At 35.1% G+C, this 15,518-nt stretch overlaps 1 protein-coding gene across 4 annotated transcripts in view; it reads left to right on the top strand.

Annotated features, from left to right (window-relative positions):
• The window catches only part of LOC149795381 (putative tRNA(His) guanylyltransferase), an 84,185-nt gene extending 70,495 nt beyond the window's left edge, over positions 1 to 13,690 (top strand). For all 4 annotated transcript variants that reach the window (XM_089965163.1, XM_089965166.1, XM_089965164.1 and 1 more), the window contains 4 exons: positions 4,783 to 4,952; positions 6,549 to 6,637; positions 10,759 to 10,866; positions 11,301 to 13,690. In XM_089965163.1, the coding sequence (XP_089821289.1) occupies positions 4,783 to 4,952; positions 6,549 to 6,637; positions 10,759 to 10,866; positions 11,301 to 11,480 (547 nt within the window). In that variant the 3' untranslated portion in view covers positions 11,481 to 13,690. The remainder of the gene's footprint in view (positions 1 to 4,782; positions 4,953 to 6,548; positions 6,638 to 10,758; positions 10,867 to 11,300) is intronic.
• The last annotated feature ends 1,828 nt before the right edge of the window (positions 13,691 to 15,518 follow it).

The following is a 15,518-nucleotide window of genomic DNA, read 5'->3' on the forward strand; positions in this document are numbered from 1 at the left end:
GTCCAGTATTAATGGTGGAGGAAGAACCCGGGAAAACCCTGAGAAGAACCACCGATCCACGAGAAGCTACTGGCAAGCTTTCTCACATACCCACATTGGCCGAATCCTAATTTTAGAGTTATGCAGCTTCTTGAAACTCATTTGAAAGTTCTCCAAAATGTGCAGCTAGAATTTTATCAAGCAGCAAAATGAACAATCCTTGGAGACCAGAAAATAAACCAGAACATCATTTTACCACTTACGTCATGACAATCTATTTTATATATTTTTTAACATCTTATCTTTTCTATTGCTTTGTTGATGAATCCATCTGTCTTTGTCACAAAAGCTGAATCATCTTGTGACACAGAAGCTAGCACTAACAACTCTACATCTACATCCGTAAACTAACAGTCGCATTTCTTATGTCCGTGTTAGCATTGACCTTAACAATTTTATGCAACTCTGTAACTGGGAAATATTTTGTACACTTTGTTTTGTTTCATTGTTATTTTTTCTAGCTGCAAATGCCAAAACCCCATTTGAGTTATTTTTGTTCTCTCTCTCTCTCTCTTTTTTTAAGGAACACATGAAGTTTATTTAGTGTTGATGCATTTGAAGTAAAGTGTCTTTCCTAGGGACACACCTTGGTTGCTGACCGAGGCTGGTCCCATGATAGGATTTGGACCCATAACCTTCTGTCTGCAAGTCCAGTGTGCTAACCATTCTTCTACAGTGTTGTATTAAGCATTTTAGTGACTGGGAATATGATCATTATAACTGAAAACAGTGCGGAAGGGGATGAATTTGGTGCTCATCAACCTTGAATTTGTATGAATGTAAACAGGTCAACAAAATTTGATACTATTTTCAGTTACTTGTGGAAAAGATTAATGTTTAATAAGATCTTGATGATGTGTTCGGTTTTTAGTTTAATATTAAATTCCTAATGATTTGTGTTATGCAAAGCTAAATGTAAAGGATAGGACCTTCATTAGGTGGACATTTTTCAGATGTAGATGTACATGCATTAGTACTTAAAAGTTACACACCTATGAAAACCTTTCAAGCTAAATGTCTGCATTTGTTTATATTCAGTTTCATGTTTCCAGTTAAAGTTCATGAATGCTACATGTATAATGAGGTAACTTGGTTGCTGTTTTAAGTAAAGCAGTACTACGTTGGATCTATGTCTACAACATTGTACAACATCGTTTCATATATACTGAAATAAGTACTCATGAAGTTTGAAACTGTTCTCATAAATACAGATTTGTGCTTGTGAAGTTGACATTTATTGCAAGTGTTTGTTTGTGCTTGAAAAATACTGTTGATTCTGACATCTAATATGTGCTTAAAAGATTTGTCTTTAGTGGAGTATTTTTGGGACAGGACAGATTTATGCTGTTATGGTGATGTTAGAAGTATGATGATGAAAATGTCACATTAAGGTTTTCAGTTTTTCAACATAACTTAGAAGCAATTAGGATGATAAACATACCATTATATGCACAATCTCTCTATTATATAACGATAGCGGTCTAATTATGTCAGTTACATATAGCTGCACCGTAGCAATCTAATTCTGTTGATAACATATAGATAACAGTCCATTTCTGACCATAACATATATGTGGCAACCTAATGCTGTTGGGGCCCTGAGTGGCTGAGTGGTCTAAAGTGCTCACCTATGCAGATCACTGCCATCTCACCTCTGTCTGCATGGGTTTGAGTCTCAATGTGGGTATGTGAGAAAGCTTGCCAGTAGCTTCTCGTAGGTTGGTGGTTCTTTCCGGAGTTTTCTCGGGTTCTTCCTCCACCAATTATACTGGCCGCCATGTATAGCCTATCTTGTGCTGAAAAATGGCGTTAAATCTTATAACAACAACAACCTAATGCTGTCAGTTACATGCATATAGAAGTCTACTTCTATAATCCATTAACTATAGATAGCAGTCGAATACTGTCCATAACATATAGGTGTCTGTCCATAACATATAGGTGTTGTCCATAACATATAGGTTTCTGTCCATAAAATAAAGGTGTCTGTCCATAACATACAGATGGCAGTCTAATTCAGTCCATAACATGTAGGTGGCAGTCTAATTCTGTCCATAACATATAGGTGGTAGTCTAATGCTATCCATTACATATTTTTGGCAGTCTAATTCTGTTCATAACATATAGGTGGTAGTCTAATGCTATCCATTACATCTAGGTGGCAACTTAATGCAGTCCATTACATATTGGTGGTAACCTAATTCTATCCATTACATATTGGTGGTAACCTAATGCTGTCCATTACATATTAGCAACCTAATGCTGTCCATTACATCTAGGTGGCAACCTAATGCTGTCCATTACATCTAAGTGGCAACCTAATGTTGTCCTTTTAATACATATAAGTGGCAGCCTAATTCTGTACTGTACATTACATATTGGTGGCAACCTAATGTTGTCCATTACATGTAGGTGGCAACCTAACACTGTCCATTACATATAGATGTCAACCTAATGCTCTCCATTACATATAGGTGGCATCCTAATGCTGCCCATTACATCTAGGAGGCATCCTAATGAATGTTCTGGATAAGTTTTCATTACCAGTACTGCGTATACTTGCTTTTAAGATTAGTCCAACTGCAAACTTCATCCATATCTGCTGTCAGCTTTGAAGCAAGTATATATGGTAATATCTACCCAATCATTTGGGATATCTTCCTAAAACTTGGTATTAATTTGTAAGAATTTAGGTCACATATAAGAATGGGACTCGTCTAGTTATTAGTTTATGTCAGAATTAAGAATGGGACTTGTCTGGTTATTAGTTTATGTCACATATAAGAATGGGACTTGTCTAGTTATTAGTTTATGTCAGAATTAAGAATGGGACTTGTCTGGTTATTAGTTTATGTCGCATATAAGAATGAGACTTGTCTGGTTATTAGTTTATGTCACATATAAGAATGAGACTTGTCTGGTTATTAGTTTATGTCACATATAAGTTGTTGTTGTTGTTGTTGTGGGGTTTAACTCCATTTTTCAGCACATGATAGGCTATGCATGGCGGCCAGTATTAATGGTGGAGGAAGAACCCAGGAAAACCCTGGGTAGAACCACCGACCCACGAGAAGCTACTGGCAAGCATTCTCACATACCCACATTTGCCGAAACCTAGACTCAAACCCACACAGACAGAGGTGAGATAGCAGTGATCCATAACAGAGAGTGCTTTAGACCACTTGGCCATTTGGAGTCCCTCACATATAAGAATGGGACTTGTCTGGTTATTAGCTTATGTCACATATAAGAATGGGACTTGTCTGAATATTAGTTTTAGAGTGGCAGGTGTTATTCCATTATCACTCACACACTGGCAGATTACATTTAAAATGAATTTGTATAACTCTTTGTATTACAAAGTGTCAAAATTCCCATACAAATTGTAATTTGAATGTTAAATAAAAACCTTATAGTCTAGCCTGTGAATGGCCGTAAGTGAATATGCACCTATTTTTGGACTTTATGAAAATTAAGGTTAAATGGTTTTCTATTCAATCTATTTCTTATTTTTGGAACATGATATCAAGTGCTCCCCTTCTCTCATTTCCACTTTTTCCCATGAGTTTGCCTGAGGGTGATTCTTGGAGTTAAGAATTACATTGGGGGAAATTTATTGATTAAAACCTCTGATTGGTTTCTTTTCTCTACATATTTTTCCATGACACACTGACCTTCTGGATTTCACAACTCCTACCCTACCCCATCATTAAATCCATAGATGGTTCAGTGGGGTCAGTATGCATGACACCTTTTGGGTAAAAGTTTTTGATTCCATCTCATTTAAATAACTTCTTATTAAATTCACATCAGATTTGAAACATGTAATCCAGACTCCCCTTTCTCTGAATATTGAATAGGGCAAAGGAGTCAAAGAAATAGGACACTTTTTCTTCCTAATATATGAAAAACCCTCATTCAGTTAAATTAATAATTTTAATATAACATGATCCACATTCATCCTGCTACTTATACCACTTTTGCCCAAGGTTTATGCCCCTGGGTGGAGCCATGGGGGAAAAAGCATGATACTTTTTCATGATGATGATTATTATTATTATTATTATTATTATTAAATCAAGCCATATTGAGTTTATAATATATTTGGAATAAAACATATTTATTACCATGTACCAATCTTGATGGTGGGTTATGTTCTTGAATGTGACATTTGGGTTAGATAGTGTGATCAGTTTTAGCTCTGCTGGTCATAGACCAGAAGAGAATATGAGATGATCTGTCCTCCATCATCTTTAAGTCCGTCATCCACCAATCCATGAAGTTTGTTATCACTACTGCTTTGCCCATGAATCTTTATACACACATTCAGCCCATTGTTTAGATGTTGTTGGTTATAAATTAAAATAATGCTGCCTGGACATTCAGTATACAGTGACCGTTTTGAAAATCATGTTATCACTACTCCTTCTGAGTGGATGGGCATCACTAAAAAGAAATTTCTTATGATGTCTACTTGGTCCTAAATGTAAATGGCACTTATCTGATATACAGTATGGCTACCAGGGAAGCCATCTTGAAAACCTTGTTATTACTCCTCCTGAACCACATATCACTTCTTTCTTAAAATACAGTACTGTTCTTGATTTCCTGCCATATAAAATGAATATTAAAAGAATATAGAATATAATTTTAATTGAAGAAATGGCTATAAATGAAGATGATGAGTGCATTCTTGAGTATTTTTTCCCCAATATATATCATGAATGTTATAATTTTTTACAGTAAGATGATGACGAATATTGCCAGTCTGTTTGCCTCATCTTATGTTTTCTACTGGCCACGCTACTTCGGCACGCAGATGATGCAGTATCCTCCAGCCTTTGATGCTCGCACAGTGTTATACCCAACAGACAAAAACCTACGAGATTACCTCAGCTGGCGACAGGCGGATTGTAAGTACCATACATACTCACATAAATTGGGTTCAGTTGAAGACTGAAGAGTCTCAGATCTGCGGGCATATTATGAGTTGGCAGATCAGAGTAAATGCAGCTTGTAGTTGGCTCTATCTTTTGCATGAGTATATACAGTAAATTAGAGTCAGAGACCGTTATGTGAACTGATCCCTCTATGGTCTGATCAGATTGACTGTTCATTATGCACATAATTTCACAATATTGACATAGCTCATACAGAGCTCCCTCACTCTAATGCCCCTTATTGTATTGCTAGTCCTCATATAAAGCAGGTATGGATTCAATTAATATGGTCAGAATTTTGTTTATACACCCTCCATATGGTGGATCACATTATCTTATAATGTCCATACATAGTTTGTTTCTGCACAATAACTTAAGTTCTCTATCATCTCCTGTTACAAAACTTTGTAAATAGTTTATGTTAGGGGCTAAGGAGAAAAGTGCATTGATATCATGGTCATAAGATCCAAGTCACTGTAAATGAAAGCTAAAAAATGGTTTGTGCATAATAATTTCACTTGTACATAACAAAACTGGTGCAAACTCTGTGGATGGCTTACGCTTAGGGTAAGGAAGAAACTAATTGACCTTGGAGTCAAAGGGCAAAGGTCAGTATCACTGTGACTGGAAGAAGAAGAATGGTTTCATCTAATAACTTCTGCATCAGAAACTAGACTGTGTGGATAGATTGCTGTCAGAGTTAGATACAGCCTTTTGATTTGGGGGTCAAAATTCAAGGTCATTGTGGCTGGGAAAAAAGCACAAAGAAAACTTTCTACACAGAAATTTCAATTTTGAAAATGAACTGTTCCCTCACCAACATTTATGGACAACTTACATTTTGCATTAAGAAAGAAGTCACTTGGTTTAGTTCTCAGAAGGTCAGATGTCAAGGTCATTGTTAACCTTGATACTTTACCACATACCTTAACTTAAGTGTATCAAGGGCTTGTACTTATGCATTGGATAAGACCCATTGATTTTGGGGTCAAAATATCAATGTCCTGTACTTTGTGAATCAAAGAAAATAAGGTTTTGCACTATAGCTTTCATTGTAGATCATGCTTGATGTATGACTTGCACACCTGATAACAAGGAAACTCACAGAATATGTGGTCTGAAGGTCAGAGGTAACTGTCTTGATAAGTCTAGTAAGAAAATAATGGTGTCTGCACAGGAAGTTTAGTCAAAGCCTGCATACCTTAAGACCAACAATTCCATGCTAGTTCCAATACAGATCACTATTAAATATGGATTGGTGTATTGTGTGTTGTCTGTGGTACTGCTGACTTGTTTATAATTGCTACTACATTTATTTTACTTTGTTGAAATACATATCTGCAGAGAACCAAGTATAATGTGGTTTCAGAATATTGAATGCCCTAGTTTTTGTAATCTGGGGTACTAATACATAATAGCTTTGATAAGGCATGTCTCAGTACAAAATTTCCTCACTTATAATTTGCATTTTTTGTAAGCCATTTTTAATCATTATTAAAGAATGCATTAATTCACATACTTGTATTTGTAATGTTGGATTGTCCTAATGAAATAATCTTGTCTACCTAGGTCATATTAACAACCTGTATAATACGTGTTTTTGGAAGCTGATTGAGGACAAAGGACTGACCCCTGCCCAGGCTCAAGACAGGTTAAAGGTAATGACTATATTGACCTGTAATCCTGTTAAGTGTGATGAGATGGTCAGGAAATTCAGTTTTTGGCAAATTATTACTGTTGTTACTACTTTTTCATACATTCATTCACACATTCTGCTAACAGAAATGTGTCTAATGACAGATGGTCTCTTAAAAAACAGGTCTGTGCAAAAAGGCCAGTTTTCAAGGTTCGAAGTTAGCAGGCTTTAAGTGTGGGTGTGTGTGATTTAGATTTTTAACATAGCTTTAAAAATTTTCCAGTCATATCACCGTGTTGAAGTCTACAGTTCTTTGTAGAAAACAAGAAATAATCTGGTGTTTGAATTAATGAAATTTCTTTGTTCAAGCATTCTGCATGGGCACTCAAAATATTTCCAGAGAAACGAATTAATCTTTTAGAATCCAAATAATTTGAATAAACATTAAAATGTAATTCCTAAAAATGACACAACAAAAGAAAAACCTTTACGTCCCAGTGTTTAGAAGCCCAACTGAGATTATTTCTCTAAACAATGGTTTAAAACTTGAATATTGCACAAAAGAGATACCCGGATAAGGATCACGTGACCATGTTTACATATAAAAAATCACATAGCCTCAGTATGACCTTGATAAAAACCAATCATTTTACTCCAAGAAAAAGCTGTTTACTTCAGTAAAAACTATTTACAGGTCAAGGGTCACGTAACCAACACTGCCTCGATCTCAGTCTTATTATTCCCGCAATAAAAATAAAATTTTTAAAAAATTGTTGACATGAGTGTTACTCATACGAAGTAAGGTCAGGAACTAGGTCAGCCTTATATGTTTACAAAAATGAACAGGCAAGGTCAAACTATTTTCTGGAAAAAGTATCAAGTTCCTAGTAAACAGAACTACATTATTTTGACATATAATGAAATTAAAAAATAAGATTTTAAAACAAACCAGATATAAATTAAATCAAATATACATAACACTACCTTTTGCTTATGTCTGCTATACAGTGTGTTGTATACCACCTTGTACTTATGTCTGCTTTACACTGTGTTGCATGCCACCTTGTACTTATGTCTGCTTTACAGTGTGTTGCCTACCAACCTGTACTTAACATCTGCTTACTTTTTTGTGTTGCAGCTTGAATAACAGCCTGTGAAATATATGTTGAAGCGAATACCCAGTAATTTTTTACTGTTGAGTTACTCATAAATCCTTCCATATGCTTCATTTGGTTTCAAAGGTGAAATCTGGTATACTGTGTGATTACATTGTTTGGTTTCAAAGGTGAAATCTGGTATACTGTGTGATTACATTGTTTGGTTTCAAAGGTGAAATCTGGTATACTGTGTGATTACATTGTTTGGTTTCAAAGTTGAAAGCTGGTATACTGTGTGATTACATTGTTTGGTTTCAAAGGTGAAAGCTGGTATACTGTGTGATTACATTGTTTGGTTTCAAAGGTGAAAGCTGGTATACTGTATGATTACATTGTTTGAACTTCTAATCAGAGATTTTGAATGGGATTGCAAATTTTTGATCTGAAGTTTTGAGGGTGAGGGTGTTTCTGTTGTTATCATTATGTCGTTAGGAGTTGGTATTGACCAGGCTTGTCCTAAAGCATATTGGAACCTATCAGTAACTGAAAGTAGTCCCCAGAATTTACTGATGTGTAAAATCTTTCACATCGGCATTGCATGACCCTTAATATCTGATCATATTGCAGAAATCTCAGTCAGTTCATAATAAATGGAATTATTCCTTGATAAATCACTCATTAATTTCACAGATTGTTTATTGTGATACATTACTTGTAACAGGTTAACTGTGTATTGAATCAGTGAATGATTATAGGAATTAGATGAATGGACTGCATACATTCATGGAAGGTTTGGTTTGGGCTTTATTGCACATCAACACAAGTAGATTATTTAGTGCTAGGTAATTGGAGTAAAGTGCCTTGCCCAAGGACATGCCAAACAAGGCTGACCAATGGTAGGATTCAGACCTACTCCATTTCAATTTCAAGTCTGGCTCATTAACCAACAAGCCACCATTTGAAGCCTCAGCTGAAGTGGTTGATGAACATAATTACTGATGAATGAAATATGGTAATCATGGTTGTCACTCCAAGACCTCAACTCAAAACCTGTCAAATAATTACTGATGAATGAACTATGGTAATTATGGTTGTCACTCCAAGACTTCAACTCAAAACCTGTCAAATAATTACTGATGAATGAACTATGGTAATTATGGTTGTCACTCCAAGACCTCAACTCAAAACCTGTCAGATAATTACTGATGAATGAACTATGGTAATTATCGTGGTCACTCCAAGACCTCAACTCAAAACCTGTCAAATAATTACTGATGAATGAACTATGGTAATTATGGTTGTCACTACAAGACCTCAACTCAAAACCTGTCAAATCCTGCTTATAAGAGTGGACAATCATGATACCTTCTGATGCAGATTTTATGAACAATGATTTATTTTTCTAAAATACTAGTCTGTAATTTTTATGAACTAATACTAATATATCTGTTTTGATATTATGGAAAAGAATGTTCTGTTTTATTGTTTTAAGTCTAGTAAACAATGTCACAGAGTCAGGATTTCATTGTCAAGATCAGATTAGTTGGAATATGTTTCTGTATTAAAATTAATGTTTACAATGGCTGCATGAGACTAAAAGCTTCATAGAAGGCAGCTGTGTAACTGTGATTTCACTAGAAGGAAAAATATTAAAGACTACTAAAGCCAGTGTGCATTCGTTCCTTCGTTACAGTTATCAGAGAAATATAAGCAGGCTGAAATTAGATTTACTCATAAATAGATGCAAAAAATAACAACTTTGTTGGTCTATGTTTTATGAAATTTTATTTTGGTTAGAAAACTTAGTGTCAGACATGACTAAATAATATACCTTGTGTCAGAGATGACTCAATAATATACCTTGTGTCAGATATGACTAAATAATATAGCTTGTGTCAGAGATGACTCAATAATATACCTTGTATCAGACACGACTCAGTAATGTACCTTGTGTCAGAGATGACTCATTAATATAGCTTGTGTCAGACATGACTAAATAATACACCTTGTGTCAGAGATGACTCAGTAATATACTTTGTATCAGACATGACTCAGTAATATACCTTGTGTCAGAGATGACTCAGTAATATACCGTGTGTCAGACACAACTAAATAATATACCTTGTGTCAGAGTTGACTCAATAATATACCTTGTGTTAGACATGACAAATTAATATACCTTGTGTCAGAGATGACTAAATAATATACCTTGTGTCAGACATAACTAAATAATATAGCTTGTGTCAGAGATGACTCAGTAATTTACCTTGTGTCAGACATAACTCAATAATATACCTTGTGTCAGACATAACTAAATAATATACCTTGTGTCAGACATAACTAAATAATATACCTTGTGTCAGAGATGACTCAATAATATACCTTGTGTCAGATACGACTCGGTAATATACCTTGTGTCAGATGTGACTAAATAATATACCTTGTGTCAGAGATGACTAAATAATATACCTTGTGTCAGACATGACTAAATAATATTCCTTATAACCAAATTAAGTATCTTAAATCATCGTCTCTTAGATGAGTCCATTATATAGATTCTTTAAAGACAGCATTTTCCAAAATAAATCCACAGATTTTTAAAAAATCCAAGTGTTTGCTGTTTTCAAGTGATTCTGAATAACAGAAATCTGAGTTGCAAGTTTCTAACTCAGTCCTGAAGCATCTTATTATTATTATTATTATTATTATCATTATTATTATTATCACAGCTCTAACATTGTTCCATGTTCCAGACAGCATAAACTGTCAGTCACCAGGTATTATTTACGTTGCACTATAGAGTACACAATGCACCAGTGTGTTACATGCTTGTTGGTCAGTTGCTTTGTCAGTCGTTTGCTCTCTGAAGGACCAACTGTGATGATGTCATCAGTGATATGCCATTAACATAGACTCCAAATGGAGAAAGAAATTCTTTTTATCCTGAGTGACCAAGCTTAAATACTTGCAGTTTCTTTCACCATGCCAAAAGAGAAAAAAAATGAAATAAGTTTGATAACTTGCTGATGTTATCTTTTTATCACAGGGGACAATGTCTAGTGACAAGAATGAGTTGCTGTTCTCGGAACTGAACATAAACTACAACCACCTTCCAGAGCTCTACAGAAAAGGGACCATTCTTATCAGGGACAAGGTACAATCATGTTATTTAAGCTCAGATGATAAGGTGATAATTTAAGAGTCAAACAGCAGATAGTAATAATCTAAGGTCCACTGTTGTATTTTATAGTTTACCAGTTTTTCTCTGTGTTCGTGTGTATGTGTGTGTGTGTGTGTGTCCTCTAAACTTAAAAGTTTGAACAAAACACTTTTGTTTTGTTTTATATTTTAGATGGTTTTATTAACTGCAATCACCATGGCAGACATGTTACAACCAACCACCCTACTGAGCCAGCATTTATATTACTGTGTACAAGGGTCAGTAATTGAAAGGCAGCTAAAGTTAGCTCCAGTTAACTGTATAGCAAACTTCCTGTTACTGGCCTAGTTATCTTAACCACTCTCTTTAAACTCTTTTCAGAAATTTCATTTGAAATTAGTATTTATGTAAGAACCTCTGTTTTTCAGGAGAATCAAGATTTAGAGAAGTCTTTATCTAGTACAGGATCTAGCAGTTCTGGGAGCCAAGGCTCATACCGTGTCCCAAGTTCTCGGTCCCGCCCCAGCATCATCACCCTAAATGAGGACCTGATTGGGAACCAGTTCTGGGAAAATCATCCAGAAATCCTTAATCCAGGAAAAAGATAGGACACAAGGACAATCAAGGAAATGAAAATTGTAGATTTGATAATGCATTATACATGGCAGCTTTTCTAGCATGGATCAAAGTGGATCTAGCATTGCCGATTTCCAGAGTTTTTGTTTTAAATACTCACAATGTGCAAGAACATTTAGAGGCAGATTCCTCACTGCAGGGTCATTTTATGAATTCACTTTTATCGTAGTGGTACCAGTTATCATGAATTTCATTGGTTCTAACCACACATTTTTGGTTTTTTTTTAAATCTGAGAAAATAGGACTTTGTTATGCATTAAAGAAAATAGGACTTCCTTACACATTAAAGAAAATAGGACTTTACACATTAGAGTCATAACCACAAGTTTCAATATCAATTGTTTTAAAACTTTTTGTTTAAGCACAAACAGTGATACCAAAATTTAATGAAATCCACAAGTGAACCGCTCCAGTGGCCTAGTGGTTAGAGCGTCTGCCTCAAATGTGGGAGGTTGTGGGTTCAATCCCTGGCCAAGTCATACCAAAGACTTACAAAAATGGTACTAACAGCTGCCTCACTTGGCGCTCAGCATTAAGAGGTTAGTGATAGGACTGGTTGGCCTGGTGTCAGGATAATGTGACTGGGTGGGGCATCATGCTACATGTCTGCAGGATGATGCCCCAGTGCTAGACATCACTATAAACTGCCACACTGCAGACATCGTAGTGATATGACTGAAAAATTGTTAAAGGTATGTTAAAAATCCAATCACATACACACACACACACACACACACACACACACACACAAATCCACAAGTTGTGATTTATGCTCTTTGATATAGAGGTCACAGTTCTTCTCTTTGAAATAGAGGTCACAGTTCTTCTCATGATAAAATTAATCCTAAAAATCTCATATGATGAAATATATTTTAATGCTGTACAATTTTGTTGCTTCCAAACTAGAGATATAAAATATGACAATGGATATATCTAGCATAATCTTTTTTTAACCATGTCAAAGAAAATTGAGATTGCTTTCACAGATATAAGGTCAGAGACTTATCTTTACAGGTTAATTTAGGTAAAATATATCTCAGACAATCCAGTTACTATACTACAGTGTGTCTAAATGTGGCAGACTTGTTGTGTTTTCATTACAGAGATTCATTTGTCAGACTGAATCCTAGATATATGTTAATTATCTTTTGCTCACATTTGAAAAAATACACTGGATAGCCATTGGTTAATAGAATCATCCACTTCTGTGCTGGTAGGAGATTTAAATCAGACCTGAAGGGATAAGATTTGTGTCAGGGACAAGGCATGCCCAGGGCTTGGTGCAAATCTTGTTTGCTGAGGTTAGATTTTGCTAATTTGTTGAAAAAATATTTTTCTGTTCTACCCTATACATTGTATCTTTCATAAAACTTTTCAAAGACTTTAGTCTTTGTGCAATTTGCACATTACAATATGTATATTGATAATGTCAAGCGGTTGACATTAGACCTTGCATGTAAACTTTTGTGCCATATGTACTAATGTACAAGTTGCATCCAGCAGCAAATTGCTTGGACCCAGATCTGCCATTGCATAAAGTGCTGGCAGTTTTAGGTATATGCAATTTGTTAGGAGTAATCAATAGAACAAACAGCATGGACCCAGATCTGCCTGCACACCATGCAACAGCAGATCAGATTCTGTGTTGTTTGCAGCTGGACTCCTCTTATAAGCAAGTATATATCAGGTAGGAGATTTTTCTAACCCCGGGAAAACTCCGGATAAGTGAATTTTTGGGCAATAAAATGTTTGCTGTGATGAAATTAATTTGAACCTCAAACTATTGGATTGTTATTGTTTATGCTTGTCAAAAATTGTGAAACTGAATTTCTTAAAGACAGTGTGATACCAGTTTGGTTTGTAATGCATGATCATAAATAACTCGTCTTAGGATGGTTTTTATTGTAGAACCAGGGTGTCACTTCCTTATTACCAAAGAAAGTACAAGAGTTGTCTTTTTTTTTTATTGGACCCAAGGTTATTTGCAATATCTGCAAATAGCTGTCAAAAGATTTTGGGGGGAAATTGATATATGATATTATCTATCAATGCAAATTTGTTTTCTGCTCTTAATCAAAATATGTATAAAAAAATATTTATTTAAACTTTTGTACAAATTTATGTCCGCTTGACTTGTACAATTGGTGTGAGCAATAAAGGTATATAATCAGTCTACACAGAATTTAACTTTTTGTCAAATTTTTAAAGGGAAGGAGGGAATAAGGCAGGATAATAATTCCTTGGAGAAAATTCTAGGCTTTTGATATGATGCAAACAAGCTACCCCTCTTGATCTGACCAAAAGTTTTACTGAAATGATCCTTAAATTACACACTTGCAGAATAATAGCAAAAAATACAACTGTTTTGGTCAAATCTGGTTGTCATTACGTTTTGGTCTGGACTAGATTTTTATAGTATTTTTAGAGGTTTTAGATTAGGTGGAGTTGCTCAGGGAACCAGACTAGCTAAACAGAGTGCCTCAGACACTTTGATCTGCCCATGTTTTTCATGCAAAATGCCAGTGTGGTCAAGCCTTTGATTTTACAATGTACCATTATATAGAAATGTCATCCCAAGAATGAAAACACATCGAAGGCAAAAGGAAAATAAGTATATACATATAACAAGAAATATACAAATGCTTGCTTGCGAAAATAGCAGTAAAGGCAGCATTTACATTATCTGACATATGACAGTCTGAGTATAGCTCACAGTGGAAGAAATTATTGCCACTGTCACAGGAAATCAAAGCAAAAACAGATTATATGAAGTTGAGAGATCTAGCAAAAGCAAGTTGACCACCATGGGGTTTGGAACTGCAGTTTCCAAAACTGAACTGGAGATGAATGTTAAGGTGTTAGTTTACAAACAGTTTATTTGAATATAATGTTGCCTTCATTACATCAGATCATGCTTCCTAGTCAACAATAGCAGTACATGAAATTTTGTTTCACCTGACTGAAAATTTGTCAAGCTTATGAGAAAGAATTGCATGCCCTACTGAGAAGAGTGTTTTAGGATTGATGTGACATCAGCAGTTTTTCTGAGGATTAAGACTGTACCAGCATGTAAGGAAAACTTGGGTGACATCTTAAAATTATGACCATGATCCATGGCAACCCGTATTCAGGATGGGAATTGGTACTACTTCACAGGCTTAATGATGTGAAATACCCATCATTGTGCTTTTCTAATACTTTGTTATAACAAGATAAATAAATAAGATAATAATTGTTTTATAAAATTTTCATATCCTCCTAAATTAAAAATGAAATAAACCAGGAACCATTCTCAAATTTGTATGTGTTCATAGGACTCAAAGGCACTCGCACCTAAATAGAAAAGTTAACTGAATATGTATGTTCAGACAGACAAGGAAACACTGAATACTCAGCCCATATTTGTGTTTGAGCATTGAAATAAAATTTACCAAATATAAGAGGACTTTGGCACCAAGGGCTGCATTATACATAGGCATATCTGGCACTGTTATACTTTGTAACCATACAATTATATTAGGAACCATGTTATACTTGGGCACTATACAGGATTATATAAGAGTATGTGTTATACATTGTAACTATACAGGGTTTTATTGGGGACCATGTTATACTTGGACACCATACAGGGTCATATCAGCAACTGTGTTATTCTTGAGAACATACAGGGTTATATCAGCAACTGTTATGTTTGGGAACCATAAATGACTATATAAGGGACTTAGTTATATTTTGTAACCATAGGAGGGTTATATTAGGACAGTGTTATACTTGGGCACCATACAGGGTTATATCAGGTACAGTGTTATACTTTGTAACCATACAAGGTTATATTAGGGACAGTGCTATCCTTGGGCAACCAAACTGGGTTATATAAGGGACTGTGCTATATTTTGTAACCATAATGGATTTACTAGGGACTGTGTTATATGTTGTAACCATACAGGGTTATAACAGGGACTGTGTTATACTTTGTAACCATACAGGGTTATATCAGGGACTGTGTTATA

The sequence above is a fragment of the Sinohyriopsis cumingii genome, chromosome 7 (genome assembly GCF_028554795.1).
Source record: "Sinohyriopsis cumingii isolate HCF-2022 chromosome 7, ASM2855479v2, whole genome shotgun sequence".
In the NCBI taxonomy this organism is placed as follows: domain Eukaryota; kingdom Metazoa; phylum Mollusca; class Bivalvia; order Unionida; family Unionidae; genus Sinohyriopsis; species Sinohyriopsis cumingii.